Source organism: Anopheles moucheti (assembly GCF_943734755.1).
Source record: "Anopheles moucheti chromosome X unlocalized genomic scaffold, idAnoMoucSN_F20_07 X_unloc_1, whole genome shotgun sequence".
NCBI classification, from domain to species: Eukaryota; Metazoa; Arthropoda; class Insecta; order Diptera; family Culicidae; genus Anopheles; species Anopheles moucheti.
Genome location: NW_026453515.1, coordinates 1,205,363 through 1,219,960, shown reverse-complemented (window position 1 = coordinate 1,219,960; position 14,598 = coordinate 1,205,363). Strand labels below are relative to the sequence as shown.

Here is a 14,598-nt window from a genome sequence, read left to right as displayed (position 1 = left end):
CTGAAGATGGGCACAATGCCCATTGGATGCAGTGTGAGCCGCATAAGAGAGCGTAGGACTATAGTGCGATGCTATAGATGTTGGTGCGTGGGGCACATCAGCTATAGCTGCACTAAGGAGGATCGCCGTAACCTCTGTAGGAGGTGCGGCGAAACAGGCCACCAGGCTTGCAAATGCAAGTCCGAAGTGGTCTGTTTGGAATGTGTAGGACCCGTACCGCAACGGCATGTGACCGCTAGTGTCATGTGCCCGAAACGATATGTGGTCATACCCAAGGCACCATAGAGTGTTAGGCGTGATTCCGTTCTGCCTTCCTCTGGGTTCTGCCAAAGGGACGTGTAGTTGGATTCATGCCAAACACAGAGGTGCGTTTTAGGAGTCGGCCGCGCTAAACGTGGTCGGCGATGGTACCGGCGCATGTCAGTTGCTTGAATTTCAACTGCGTGCGCTGTGAGCTGTCTATTTTCGCCTGGCCCTCTAACCTAGGGCCACAGTGTGCTGCCGTGGGAGGTTCGATATTGAGGTTTTCGAGCGTGCCCTAAGGTCTCTACTAGTGAAGTTAATGCCATTACAGGCGATCCGCTAGTATTGCCGAGGATAGAGGGGCTTCTAGTCCGTAGGTGCATAATGCAAATCGGGCAGTGCCATGACCGTGGTGGTTCCTGTCAATTAGCAGGCTTCCCCTTCTGGAATGTTGGTTCTCTATGAGATCTTCCCCCTCGACTAAATAAAGAAGAAGAAGAAGGTAGGCAAATGCCTCGTCATCTAATTAGTGACGCGCATGAATAGATTAACGAGATTCCCTCTGTCCCTATCTACTATCTAGCGAAACCACAGCCAAGGGAACGGGCTTGGAAGCACTAGCGGGGAAAGAAGACCCTGTTGAGCTTGACTCTAGTCTGGCATTGTAAGGCGATATAGGAGGTGCAGCATAGGTGGGAGAGTCCTTCCTTACGGGGGGGCTCGCCTCTGAGATACCACCACTCTTACTGTTGCCTTACTTACATGATCGGGTGGAACAAGCGCGGGCCCCAGGTCCGGGTCGTACGCCCACTCCCTTTGCGGGGGGTGTCAGCGGCGGCTCGCCTGCGGCTGCCCAATGCGCCGTGTTTCTAGTTCAGCGTTCAGCATGTCGCTGGGAGGTGCCGCCGGGGCGTGTGTCGTCGCATCGTCGTCGCGCGTCGTCACCGGTCACCGAACGCCGCCGTGGCCCGCAAGGGTACAAGCGTGCGTACGTCGGTGTTCCGCGTGTTCTGTCGCCGTTCGATCGTTTGCGGCGATCGCTTTCGCTCCCGGTCCCTGGCGCCGCTCGGCTCGAAGACATCTGAACAAATTATTCGGTCCATGTCATGGACAGTGCCAGGTGCGGAGTTTGACAGGGGCGGTACATCTCCAAAACGATAACGGAGGTGTCCAAAGGTCAGCTCAGTGTGGACAGAAACCACACGCTGAGCATAAGGACAAAAGCTGGCTTGATCCCAACGTTCAGTACACTCTGGGACAGCGAAAGCTTGGCCTTACGATCCTTTTGGTATTAATGAGTTTTTAGCAAGAGGTGTCAGAAAAGTTACCACAGGGATAACTGGCTTTTTTTTATAACAAATGTCACCGTTTATTCCAAACGAATTTTAAATATACGGGACGTCCCCCCCGACAGCCGTTACCCGCGAGGGATGGACTGCCGGGGGCCCTACTGCCTGCGTAGGCGTTCGCGCCTAATATGGCCTTAGCGGCCAATTGTTTGTATTCTCCGCCCTAGCTTATTAGCAGCACTTATAGTTTAACTGGGCGTTCGCGCCTCTTTTATGCCATTGTGGCCATAGTTCCGTTTTTCCAGCCCAGTATACTTAACACTAGTGGGCGTTCGCGCCTCTTTTTTGCCATTACGGCCATAGTTCAAAATTTTCCCGCTCAACGTTTAACAACTACTGGGCGTTCGCGCCTCTTATTGCCTCATGGCCTTTGTTTGCAACCTAGTGCACCAATTATGTTGCGTTATCGCTGAGTTCGTCCTCTTCTCGGAACGCTTCCACACCAAACAGTGCCCAGAGATAATCTCTGCAGTCTGGTGCTTCCACGTTCTCGAGTCTGCGTCTGGCTCGGTGACGCCTTACTTTGTCCCGCGTCCTGAGCTGTTGTGCCTCCCTCTCTGCTAACTCGTCCGAGGTAAGCAATCGCCCGTCCGGGTGGGTGAGTGGTGGAGGTTCCCCCCGCGCAGCTCGTCGCTCGATAGTGAGCTGCCGGCGAGCCTCATTTCGCCTTTCGTTGCGCAAGGCCACCAGTTCAGCTTGCGCAGCGTCCACCTCCGCAAAACGGGGGCAGAAGAACATAGCATGTTCCGCCGTCTCCGGCACACCCGGGCATCTGGAGCAATCCTGGGATGGCGCGAATCGCTGGTTGTGCAAGTAATCATGGAAGAAGCCATGCCCGGATAGAACGGCCAGGTGGAACGTCATCTCACCATGACGTCTGGCCTTCCATGATACCAGGTCAGGTATCACCCTGTGCGCCCAACGGGTGAACCTGCTTGTAGGCGCCAACTCATCCCACTCTTGCTGCCACTGGCGCATAGTGGCATCTCTCTCCTCCGCTCGCAGCTCGCCGGTAGATATCCCGCTCTGTCTCTGCTGGTAGCACCTGGCATCCTCCTGTACCAGCAACCGGATCGGTATGACGCCAGCGAGGACCGTCGCCACCTCGTACCGCACCGTGACGAAGGTGCGGGCAACCGGTTTCGCGTAGATGTTCTGCACGCGTTGCAGCTTCCTGCAGCACTCCCGGTTGCTTAGTCCTCCGCTCCAGATCGGCGCCGCATACCTAAGAGTGGAGTCCACCACCGACGCGAGAAGACGCCGTTTCGCACTCTTAGGACCGCCGTGGTTCTGCAGCAATCGCGAGACCCCCTGCGTCACACGGACCGCCTTGTCCGTGGCGTAATCGACGTGTGCCCGCCACGACAGGTGGTCTTGCAGCACCACTCCAAGGTACTTGACACTGCGAGTCGGCAACCGCTCCACCCCCTCGATGGAAACAGGGTAAAGTGTGTTGCCCGCCCTCATGGTGGACACCATCACCAGTTCCGTTTTGTCGGGAGCGAGTTTCAGGTGGTGAGCCGTCATCCACTCGCTGATAACGGCTATCGCGCTCTCCGCAAGCTGAGCAGCCTCTTGCGGTGTGGTTCCACTGGCCAGTACCACAAGGTCGTCGGCGAACCCTATCGTCTCCACGCCGTCAGGAAGCTCCAGCCGAAGGACTCCGTCATACATGACGTTCCACAGGGTCGGGCCAAGGATTGACCCCTGTGGAACGCCAGCTGTCACTTCGCGCCGGACCGGGCCTTCGCTGGTCTCGTACACCAGCTCCCGCTCTGAGAAATAACTCCTCAGGAGCCTCTGGAGCTGAGCCGGAACCCGCTTCTCTTGGAGGGCCAGGGCGATCGCCTTCCAACTTGCCGTGTTGAATGCGTTGGCTACGTCCAGCGCCGCCACCATCAAGCACCGAGGATCACGCCCGTTGGTGCGATGGAATGTTCTCGCGAACTCGTCCTTAGCTACAACCCGCTGCATGGCCTCAACGGTTGATCGACCTTTCCGGAAGCCATACTGATTCGGCGACAGGCGGGGAGCATTTTCGTCCTCCAGGTGGTCGTTGAGGCGTTCGAGCACCAGGCGCTCAAATCCCTTCGGGACGACCCCCATCACCAACAACGGTCGTTTCGCCGACGGTTCCCCCGGTTGCTTTCCCGGTTTCGCAATCAGGACCAGCCTCGCTTCCTTCCACGGCTTAGGAAACTCGCCCCGCTGCAGAAGATCGTTGTATACCCGGGCAAACACCTCCGGGTGCTCCAGCATCGCAGTTTTAGCGGCCGCGTTCGGGATGCCATCCAAACCTGGCGCCTTGGATAGGGGCATCCTTTCTGCCACTGCGAGCACGTCTTCGCGAGTTATAGGGCGCACCGCGTCCTCCTCCTCGTTGTCCATCAGCGCTGGCCACTCGAAAGGAGGGTGCCTCGGGAACAGGGCGTCGACAATCGGTTCAAGAACCGAACGACTCGGGAGGAGTGCGGCCTCGCAACTTGCCCAGCACTACCTTATACGCCAGCCCGTAGACGTCGTTCTCCACGCTGTTGATCAACTCCTGCATACACCGCTCCTTGCTGTCCTGAATCTCGCGCTGGAGCGTCTTGCGGAGATCAGCCAGCTGGGCCCGGCTCGCATCCCGTTCTGCTGCGTCGACTGTGGTACTCAGGCGCCTTTCCATCCCCTCGCACTGCTCACGGATGTCATGGATCTCCTGGCTCCACCAGTACAGCCTAGGCGACCGACTGTAAGTAGCCTTTCGAATCTGCTGCATCGTATCGCTGCAGGCGGCCGACAAGCTGTCCACCAGGCGCTGAGGGGAGTCTGCCTCAGGGAACCCCTTGGCGGAAAGCGCCAGTTTGAAGCTGGTCGGGTTGAATTGACCAGTCTTGTATCGGATCCCAGCACACAAGATCGCTCCACTGCTCGTACGGACGCTACGGGAAGGCTGCTGAAGATGTTGATGCTGCCCACCCGGCTGCAGTACGAACTCCACGTACCGGTGGTCGCTTCCCGAGTATTCGCGGCAGACCCGCCAGGAGTTAGGGCGTGCGAGGGAAGAACTCGCAAAGGTCACGTCGACAATGCTCTCGCGAGCCACTCCGTTCCCGCGGAAGGTGGGCTCGCTACCACGGTTAAGCGTTGCGAGACCCAGCTGGTCCATCGCTCCCTGGAGAATCTCCCCTCTTCTTGTGGTCCGAGCACAACCCCACTCCTGACTCCACGCGTTGAAGTCGCCCGCCACAACCGCCGTCGAGTGTCCCGCCGCAGCCATCTCCACCGCTCCGATGTAGTCGGTGAAATCCGCAAGGCCTATGCTTGGGGGGGCGTAGCAGCTAGCAAAAGCTACTCCAGCTATGGTGGCCACCACCAAGCCCGGCACAATACTTCCCCACAGCCTCTGGATCGGGTAGTCGCCGGTAGCGATAACAGCTACGCTGTGGTCGCCATCGACCGCCCAGTTCGGATTGCTCCGCGGCACCCTGTACAGTTCGCACGCTAAGACGACCTGTACCCCAGCCTCCCTCGCCCGTTGCAGCATCAGGTCCTGTGCAACCCGGCTGCGCCCGAGGTTGACCTGCAGGACCTTTAGACCCGGGTGCAGGACGGATGTCCTACCCGGTGAGGGCCCTTGCATACCGCGCAACACACCTCCGCTGGGTAAGCTCGGGCCAGGTGGCCCGGTTGGCCGCAGCGGATGCAGTGCGTCGATCGATCCGTCCCGCTCTTCACTGGTGCCGCAGGTGTCCGTGCTCCAGGCATTTGAAGCACCGTAGCTGGCCCCGCGTCGGTGGTGTCAGTTTCGTCGCCAAGCATGAGGTGTGCAGCACTCGTACTCGCTGTTGGTGCATCAGCTCCGCCGCCTTGAGCGTCATCCGAACGTACGCCGTCTGCGTACCGTTCCACGCCTTCACTAGGTGCACGGCGGATTCGCTCACCGACTCCGAACTGGTGGTCGTCACCGCCTTCGCCACATCCAATGCCACCGCTAAAGGGTCCACCTCATCAAGGCGGACCTCCACCGTCTCCGTCACCAAGCGGGTGGAGGCCGAGGGTGCAGCCTGCGCGGAGACCTCCAGGACTCGTAGCAGGATTTCCGCTGAGTTGACGCCATCCTGCAGGTCCATTACTAGCCGGTCCCGCGTCGTTCGTCGTCCAACGCCTAGTTTGGCCTGATCTTCGGCCAACGACGGAGCGCTCCGTATCATCTGGTAGACGTCTGTCCATGACTGTCCCTCTCCTGGGGCAACCTCGATGGCGTCCAGCTTCTTCTTCGCCGAATGCTTCGCCGCCGCAGATTGTGGTCGCGGCTTGGCCAGCTGCTGCTGTTGTTGCTGCTGCGGCTTCTGCGGTGCTTTACGAGGCCCCACCACCGTCCAAGAACCGCCCTGGGAAGCCTGCGTGCCGGATGTCTCGGCCGCCACGTTAGCATACGTCATCCGCTGCTGCTGCTGTTGTTGTTGCTGCTGTTGCCGTTGCTGCAGGGAGCTCTGCGATGTCGCCTGCTTCGACGGAGGCCGTTGCTGTTGCTGTTTCTGCTGCCTCTGAGGGTGCTGCTGCGCAACAGCTGGCTGCGCCTGCTGCTGCGGTTGCAGAGCTTGGTTACCGCCACAACCAAGCATCTGTGCCAGCAGCTCCTGGTGGCACGCAGTCTCCTTTGCCAGCTCGCCTCTGAGACGCTGCGTCTCTTCATACCACTGGCGGGCCTGGTCCTTATTCCACTGCAGCTCCTGGTGGAATTTCTCTTGCGCCAGCTTAAATTCTTCGCGGGCCAGCTTCCGCTCCTCCCGGGCCATTTCTTCGTTGGCCACGGTACGCTGACGCAGCATCACCAGCTCTTGCTGCAGCTCCTTCACCATGGCCCGAAGCTGCTCGTTGGCGAGGGACATTTCCCCGAGCACCTTTCGCAGTTCGACCATGTCCGGGTTCACCGACTTTGAGGCCAACGCCGAGGCTCTGGTGAGAATGACCTTTGGCTCTACCGCCGAAAGGGATCGCCCCGGCCTTTCCTCTGTCGATTCCGACCGAGGACGCGATGTACGAGTTGTCGCCATTTTAGAGACCAAAGCAGGTCTTAGTGGTCAGGGGGGGTGTTTCCCTGCTTGCAAACGCCTTTCCGAATTTTTGCAGTCGTTCCCTGATTTTTCCCCGCAATTTCCCGCAAAAATCGGGAATTCGATCAGTTTCGAGCTCGATAAAAACTGTCCGAATCGAGCAGATTCGAGCTGCCGATGACCCCCCACAGCTTCCCAGAATTTTCTGCGTCCTTTTTGGTTTCGAGCAGTTTTCGAGCAGAAACCGTCAATTAGAAAAATTGTCTGTTGGGGACTGCTCGCCTATCAATTTTTGTCTGCTGGGTCGTCCCGGGTTGTCACAAAAATGTCAAAAATTATTTATTCACTATTTTTATGCACGGATCGTATAAAATGCACTTAAGCTAGCACAACAGTGCAAACCGCAGCCAAATCGAACGAAAACTCGCGAAGTTATTAAAGTTTTTGTATTTACAACTGTCACTACCAGAACACGTGCCGCAGCGGTAGCACCATGCGCGTTCCTGCCGTCACTGTTTTTTCCCAATTCTGCACCGATTTTCTTCCGGTTTTCGGCTATTGGCCGATCGGGGACACAGAATCTATCGTTTGCCACCTCATCCGGCCCGATTGGACCGGATTTTTGCGCAAACTCGCGACACACACACATTATTGTTGTTGTTGTTGTTCCAAATGTTTGCGCAAATTTGCCACTCCGTATTTTACGCTAAAATTCGCCGGCAAACACTGTTAATAAGTTGAAAACACTTCACTGGCGTCTATTTATGCGTTTTAAACGCAAACCGCGTTGATTTTCACCAATTTAGCACGGTTTTATTGCCAAAATTGTTCCCCATACAAAATGTATGGGGCAATGTTTTTCACTTTTTTGGCCCACTAATGCACCGATTTTCGTCCGGTTTTCACTAAAGTCACTCTAAACACCCTCTAATGGACTGATCATGTACAAATTCGAGACTTTCCAAGGTAATTTAACGCCACAATTTTTAACTCACTCCGGAGCAAAATACACCACGTCCGAACAGCTCGACTGCTCGAATGTCACACAGGGATAACTGCCCCCTAGACATTTCGAGCAGTTTTTCACACGTTCCTCTACCCGCGCACCTCACTTGGTCCACACATTTCTGGTTGCACTCAAGATTTCATATTGCCTTCTCTTTCTCAAATATACCTGTCTTACTCTAAAGACGACCAACGACCAGTTTCGATCCACCCGAACGTGTCTGTACACAGTCATTTTACATGTATGTTTGTGTTGGTGCATATGAAACGCGTGTAGGCAAAAAAACAAATCCAAGGATGCCGGGTAAACATAAACAAACCAGAAGCCGAGCTGAACTAACTAATCTCTCGCATCATTTTAGATAAAAAGGAGATTTAACGGACGAATTTTAATCATGACTTCAAAATCATCCCTGTATCGGAAGCGCCGTCGCTATCTCGAGGAGGTAGAGAGAGAACATCAGGAAGAATTCGATGCATTGGAAGCTTCCGGTTCTGTTTCGGTGCCGGCATCAGCGGGCATGAGCTGTGGTAAGTGTAATCGTTTTTCTACACTTTAATTAAGTACATACAAAATGTGGAACTTTAAATAGTGTGTTAGTTTGCAATAGTGTGTTAAATAATTAAAAATACCAGTGTGTTACAAGTGTTCTTAATTCGGTTGTGCGTTTAATTACGGTTTCCGTTAGTGAAGTGTTGTGTTGTGTGTGGGAACATACCGCGTTCCTAAATTGAACCATTAAATTTGTTTTTGCACTGATAGCCACTTTCTATCATCTTAATGTTAATCAATGCAAAAAAATTCCACATTGTGTTTGTGCTAGCGGATAAATAAACTGGCTTACGTTTTGTACAGCACTTAGCAAACGCTTAGCTTTGGTGTTACATATGTGGCAGGGTAGTGAAAAGAAAAAAAGTGTAGTGAAAGTGGATTTCGCCGGCCGCTCCCTTTTTTAGGTATTATGTTGTTTATGTGAACATGTGTTTCCTTTACGTGACCCGGTGGTGTATTTGGTAGAGGCACCTGTCCCATACGACAGGGTGAAAAAACCCAACCGGAAAAAAACCCCGCGTAGAAACGACTGACCATCCGGCTCATTCCAGTGAGATAATAATTTCGAACGGCCTGTCCGTTCTAACGAATATAAAAAGTGAACTTCCACCATTTCGTTTATATAATCTGTTAAGTGGTTTGTGGTGATCGCAAATTCTTTATTTAAACTACTTTTGTTAAATTTCAATTGACTAATTTTTTTTTGTTTCTTTTCTTTACAGATGAAGCGAATGACCCGAATAGTTCATCTTTAGAAAACATTGGTGGTGGCATAGGTAATGAAAGTAGCATGGATTATGATACTAACTATACTAATGATATGCATGTTAACGATATTAATACTAACGATATTAATACTAACGATAGAGTTATTGATGATATAGATGAACCAGTTGAAAATGCTGATGATTTTTGGAGGGATGCTTATAGCTTCCTCAATAGTGTTGAGAATTTGAAAGATGCTTTAAAGTATTTGGCAATTGTAGGGCATCTTTCTCGCAGCTTTCTTAATTTGCTGTTGGCAATATTAAGAAAGTTTGGTCACCCTGAACTTCCCAAAGATGCACGTACGTTGCTAAAAATTCCCAAAGTTAGCAACGAAATACAAAGCATAACAAGGGGACGATTATGGTATCCAGGGATTGAGGTTGCTCTTAGAAATTTGTTTAAGGATACCATTCCGGAAGCAAATCAATTCAGCTTACAAATTTCAATTGATGGTCTTCCTCTCTTCAGGAGCAGCCCCACCGAATTTTGGCCCATTCTTTTTAAAATAAATGAAATACCTGATTGTCCAGTTATGGTTGCAGGTATATACAGCGGCCAAAACAAACCAAAAAATTTGGAGCAATTTCTTCGGCCACTAGTGGCCGAATTAAACGTATTGCATTCCCCAGGTATGCAGTTTGGCCATAAGACAGTTCCTATTTGCGTAAAGGCTTTTGTCACCGATTCACCGGCGCGGGCTTTGATAAAATCGGTGTTAGGATTTCAGGGCAAACACGGATGCACCAAGTGCACCGTAGTTGGAGAGCGTGTGGATTCTTTACGTAAGGTAGTTTTTGATTATGCCATAGCACCACCGCGCACAGATGCCAGTTTTCGGGCAAAAATTGATAGAGATCATCATAAGTCTAAACGTTCGCCATTAGAAGAGGTTATTGGTTTAGACATGATAACAAATTTTCCAGTTGCTGATCGGTGTCACCTGATAGATTTGGGCGGCACTCGTAAATTGTTGGTAGGCTTAGATGCCCATAGAATGGCCTCTTTTGATCGGTGGACCACTGATCAGAAGGAAAACATTTCACATTTTTTAATTAAAACCAAACTTCCTTCTGAAATACACCGACCATTCCGATCTCTTTTAACTTTAAAATTTTGGAAAGCTACAGAATTTAGATCCTTTGCGCATTACATTAGCCCTGTGATATATAGAGATTTTATGCACCCGGATGGTTTTGATCATTATCTCCTCTATTTTTGTAGTATAACTATTTATTCGTCTCTAACATATCAACCCCTTTATCCTCTTGCACGTAGAATGCTCCACAAATTTGTATCACAGTTCCCAACTTTCTATGGTCGCACTCATATGACGAGTAACATACATAATCTCCTCCACGTGCATGAAGATGTTGTAGCTTTAGGTGAATTAGATAGTTTTTCAGCGTACGATTTTGAAAATTTCTTGCAATTTCTCAAAAGGTGTGTGAGAAAAGGGTCTAAATGTTTAGAACAAGTAGCTGGTAGATCAAAATTATTTGCATCCATTAATGTAGACATTAGTGTAAATAGAAAAGTATATCCATGTGTTACTACGGATGGTTGTGGGTTGCATGTTACAGCTAGTTTTGTTTTAAAGCCAGTTTTTTGTGATCAATGGATATTAACACGAGCGAATGGAATAGTTAAATTTGTGAGAGTAGAGTTAACCCCACAAAATTCGTTCATCATTCATGGGATTCAGTACGATAACAAAGTAGATTATTTCAATGTTAATGCAGTAGATGATGTTGCTCCTATACAATTAAAATCTAGTGAAATTAACATTTATAAATTGAATTCTTTTATGCCGTCCAGAGCAGTAAGACTAACCATTCAAGCAATCAAATGTAAATTAGTAGCCGTTAACTTACCTGCTCGTCCTCTTGTTTATTTCAACGTAGATGAATTTTTAGATGAAACACCCGCATCCGTCTTATTCATTCCTCTATTACACACTTTTACTAATAGCTAATCAAATACTAATCGTAGTTGCATCGTTTTTAGTTTCGTTTCTTATTTTGTAGTATATTGGTGGTGGGAAAAGAAACAAAATAGGTTACCCTTATGAGACGGAGTACAGAAAGCAGTACACATAATCTTCGGGACGATCTTAGAACAGCGGAAAACTACACGACGCATGGAATAATACTCGTGTCGGCTGGGATTCCGAATCAGGTCGGGGAGGGGTTTAGTGGGTAGGCGTCGATCGTAACTCTTGTATCAAGTGATTGCGATCGATGAATCCCACACTAGCCATGGATGGTGAGTTGGTTGTCAGGTGTCTTTAGAAGATTCCCCTCCCCGTCAAAAAAAAAAAAAAAAAATCATACTACATTTATCACATTATGGGGGTCCATTCGATCACTAATCCTAACTTATCATTCTATAGGTACAGCAGTGCATTGCCTATCGATGATCGTAAGCGCTGATATTAGCGCTCATTGCTCAATTCGAATCCCATTAAAATCGACATTTCTTCAACGAGCATTGCTAATCAACTGCATGGTAGCTGAATCTGCACTCGTAAGATTAGGCGACAGGCTGGAAAACATACAACGCAGTATAGTAAGATAATATTCTTTATTTTATATCTTGGTAATTACTCACTTGTTTCTATCCGTTATTACAGCATACACATTGCTTTTACTGGCCTGGGGACAGACATCCGTGTACGAGAAATTGCACCAATCGCAAACTTGCCGCCAAGCAATCCGCCGTTAATCGCACAGGAGACCGAAATACACGTACTAGATTTGATGGGACTGAAGGAGATGGGTAAAATTGTACATGCACGTATAACGTTTTCATCAAATACGGAGCATTTCTTCAATTTCTCCGGACGTCGATAATAATTATGGACCAGGTAGAACTGCCCGACCACATGCTGAACAAATTTATAAGCAACTAATTACTTTGAATTGTTCATCTGCATACCTCCCATTCGGATTGTTATTGTGGTATCTACTCGGTAATTAATCATACTACATTCATGTGCATGTAACCAACAAATATAATTTCATGTTAACTATAATATATAAATAATATTGTAATATCTTAAGCTATCACAATCGCAAAAAATTTCATGTAAACCGAGTTCTCTTATTTTGACTAGTTCTTTCTTATTTCCTAACTTATCACTTAAAAACTTACAAAACTAAAAACTATACATCTTATGGATTATTATTACATTTACGCTTATGGCAACTAGACTTATTTATATATTTTCTTTTTTTCAAGTTGTCTGAATGATGCAATATCAACTGCATCCACTCTTTAATACTATCGTCGCTACAATTACCACCAAATGTTTTTAAAACTAATAAAATATTACTAAATTTACTTAAACCTATTTTTGTTACCCCCTTCCCTCGCCCGGTCCAAGACATATTCAACAGGATGCCTTGCTCTACGATTAGATGGAGGGCGTCACGAGCACGTTGTTTCGTCGATCCTTCCGCTATGTTTCCGCTTAGCCATTGTATTAGTTCATCCCGTTTATTTCCACTCTCCAGAACTGTGTTGAGTTCGTGCAACTCATCGTATGACTCAACTGTCCTCCAGGTTGACGAAGTTTGGCTGAGGTTTTGGCTGGCTCCGGCATTTAGCGATTGCTGTACCAATTGAGTGAGATGGTCGATTTTTATATTCATCGAATCATTTTGTACCTTAAGGTGCGCGACCATGCTCCGCAACAATCGTACCTCCTTGGCCATTTCGGATTCAGCAGTGTTTGTTTGTTGAGAATTCATCTGAAATAAGGTAAATTACAGTATAAGTGTGTTATTTTACACATTGTAGTAATAAGTGCCGTAATTTTTACAAGTTTTGCCTTACCTTTTATTATTAAATGTTAAGTTTGATCTAATTGCGTGTACTTCGCTGCTTTGCGCTAGAACGTATGTACCAAACCACTAAAAATTTCTTGAAATTTAAACTTTGACAATGCGCTGGAAGATTAACCGAGAGATCTTACTTATACATACATACCCTTGTGCCGCAAACGCTCACTCACACATACTCATATACACCTGTAGCTGAATCCCCGTCCTATACAAAAATCCCCTAATTTTTGTCTTGCGAAAAATTGACAGGTCCATCGGAGGTAGTGAAAAAAACAACTGGAGGAACAAAAAACGGAGGTAGTGAGAAAAAAGTGTGAAAATCTACCTATATTCAATATTTTTTGTAGCAAACGAGTTTTTCCGGTACCCATGCCATTCCGGAACCATACCGGTACCCGTGCTGTTGCCAATAACTACGTAGGAGAACTCAATGGAATGGAGGGTTCCGGCTCTGTTTCGGTGTCAGCATCGTCGGGCTTAATCATTGGTAGTTAATCAGGTAAGTAATATATCAAGTGAGAAATGATCTACCAGTGTTCTTCCAATTCATGGCTGTGCATTGAATTGCGGTTTTGGCCGCAATGAACCGATTCTATGCACGTCGCTTAGTTTGGTGTTGTTGGTGAGAAGTGAGGTTAGGTGAACGGTTCATAGATCGAGTGAAATAGTTCTGTATCGGGAACCACAGCGTAATTATCTCCAATTCGCTAGCCACTGCGAATGAATCAGAAGAAAATGTTCATAATAATCATTGTGTATATTTGATAATAAGTTTCCGTGACCCGAGAATGAGCTTGAGATATGCTTGTTGTGTTATGTTTGCTTTCCGGATCGTTTTTCCCGACTTTTCATCATATGAATAGGGATTGCGGATCCGCCGTGGTTAAACCGTGGGTCTATTACCGTTTAAATTAAAATGTCTATTCCTGCGTAATATTTCGACAGGGGATGTCCGGTAATACTGTGATCATCGATTCGTGCAGCATTCGTCGTTATCCAATCAACCCTTCCAAGGAGATGCTAAACCAAGGAGATGTGTGATACTAAAAACTGACCTTTTGAAGCGTATATGGAATACCAGAAATGGTGCTCGTCTTATCAGCTTAGCGGTAATTATTTATTATTAATTGCAATTTTAGATTGCCATTCTTTCCCATCATGTCAATAAGATCTAATCATTTTATCCTATTTACAGAATACGGAATCACTCCTGGATCAACAGTCCATCGCGCCAGATTGGCGCAGCATAGCGGATCGCGGACTCACAGCCCAAAGGGTTGGACTAGCCCATATACCCAACCTTGGACATACGGTAGCATGTGCTTCAGCTGCGTACAACGAGGACAGAAGCATAGCTTAAAAGTAAGTAAATATCATTTTACTTTTACTTAATGTGTAATTAATATATTATTATAAATTATCTATTTAATTATCTTATCCTCTTAAAATTTCATCCTATTTACAGAAAACGAAATCGATCGTTTGATCTAATACAACGAATAAATTCATCGTTGCAGATCGTAAAAGGTAAATATGATAACTAAATAAATCTTTGCATCAAAGTGGTGGAAGTTTGTATGAAGAATGTTTCTTTTTTCCGTCGTCTCAATGGTTGTAGCACTAAATGAAAAAAATTTGCTTCCTACCTGAAACATTTCTTACTAAACCATGCAATACGACTGCGATTACGATATATTGTTGAGCGAATGAGCACATTATTGATTACTTTCGTAGTGCTAATACAAGACAATATTTTCTTTTCAATTCTAGTGAAATCATCATGGAAGGAGAAAAAC

The 14,598-nt window shown here is 48.1% G+C and overlaps 2 protein-coding genes across 2 annotated transcripts; one reads left to right on the top strand and one right to left on the bottom strand.

The window, feature by feature from the left end:
* Positions 1-5,308: 5,308 nt before the first annotated feature.
* On the bottom strand, positions 5,309-6,499 carry LOC128307499 (putative uncharacterized protein DDB_G0271606). The gene is made up of 2 exons (XM_053045380.1): positions 5,597-6,499; positions 5,309-5,488 (listed from the first exon to the last, which is right to left on the bottom strand). Exons 1-2 carry the CDS (start codon positions 6,497-6,499, stop codon positions 5,309-5,311), a joined length of 1,083 nt encoding a protein of 360 aa, XP_052901340.1.
* Positions 6,500-8,034: 1,535 nt separating this feature from the next.
* Positions 8,035-10,298, top strand: LOC128307498 (uncharacterized). Its single transcript, XM_053045379.1, has 3 exons — positions 8,035-8,170; positions 8,915-9,747; positions 10,236-10,298. Exons 1-3 carry the CDS (start codon positions 8,035-8,037, stop codon positions 10,296-10,298), a joined length of 1,032 nt encoding a protein of 343 aa, XP_052901339.1.
* The last annotated feature ends 4,300 nt before the right edge of the window (positions 10,299-14,598 follow it).

What these genes read in the sequence shown, in the direction of transcription:
- LOC128307499 (XM_053045380.1), bottom strand. Translation starts at nt 6,499, where the DNA reads ATGGTCGAACTGCGAAAGGTGCTCGGGGAAATGTCCCTCGCCAACGAG. An exon ending in TGGTGACGGAGACGGTGGAG is followed by an intron (nt 5,489 to 5,596) that starts GTCCGCCTTGAT and finishes CACCTAGTGAAG; the next exon opens with GCGTGGAACGGTACGCAGAC.
- LOC128307498 (XM_053045379.1), top strand. Translation starts at nt 8,035, where the DNA reads ATGACTTCAAAATCATCCCTGTATCGGAAGCGCCGTCGCTATCTCGAG. An exon ending in ATCAGCGGGCATGAGCTGTG is followed by an intron (nt 8,171 to 8,914) that starts GTAAGTGTAATC and finishes TTTTCTTTACAG; the next exon opens with ATGAAGCGAATGACCCGAAT. An exon ending in GTGTGGATTCTTTACGTAAG is followed by an intron (nt 9,748 to 10,235) that starts GTAGTTTTTGAT and finishes TCTTGCACGTAG; the next exon opens with AATGCTCCACAAATTTGTAT.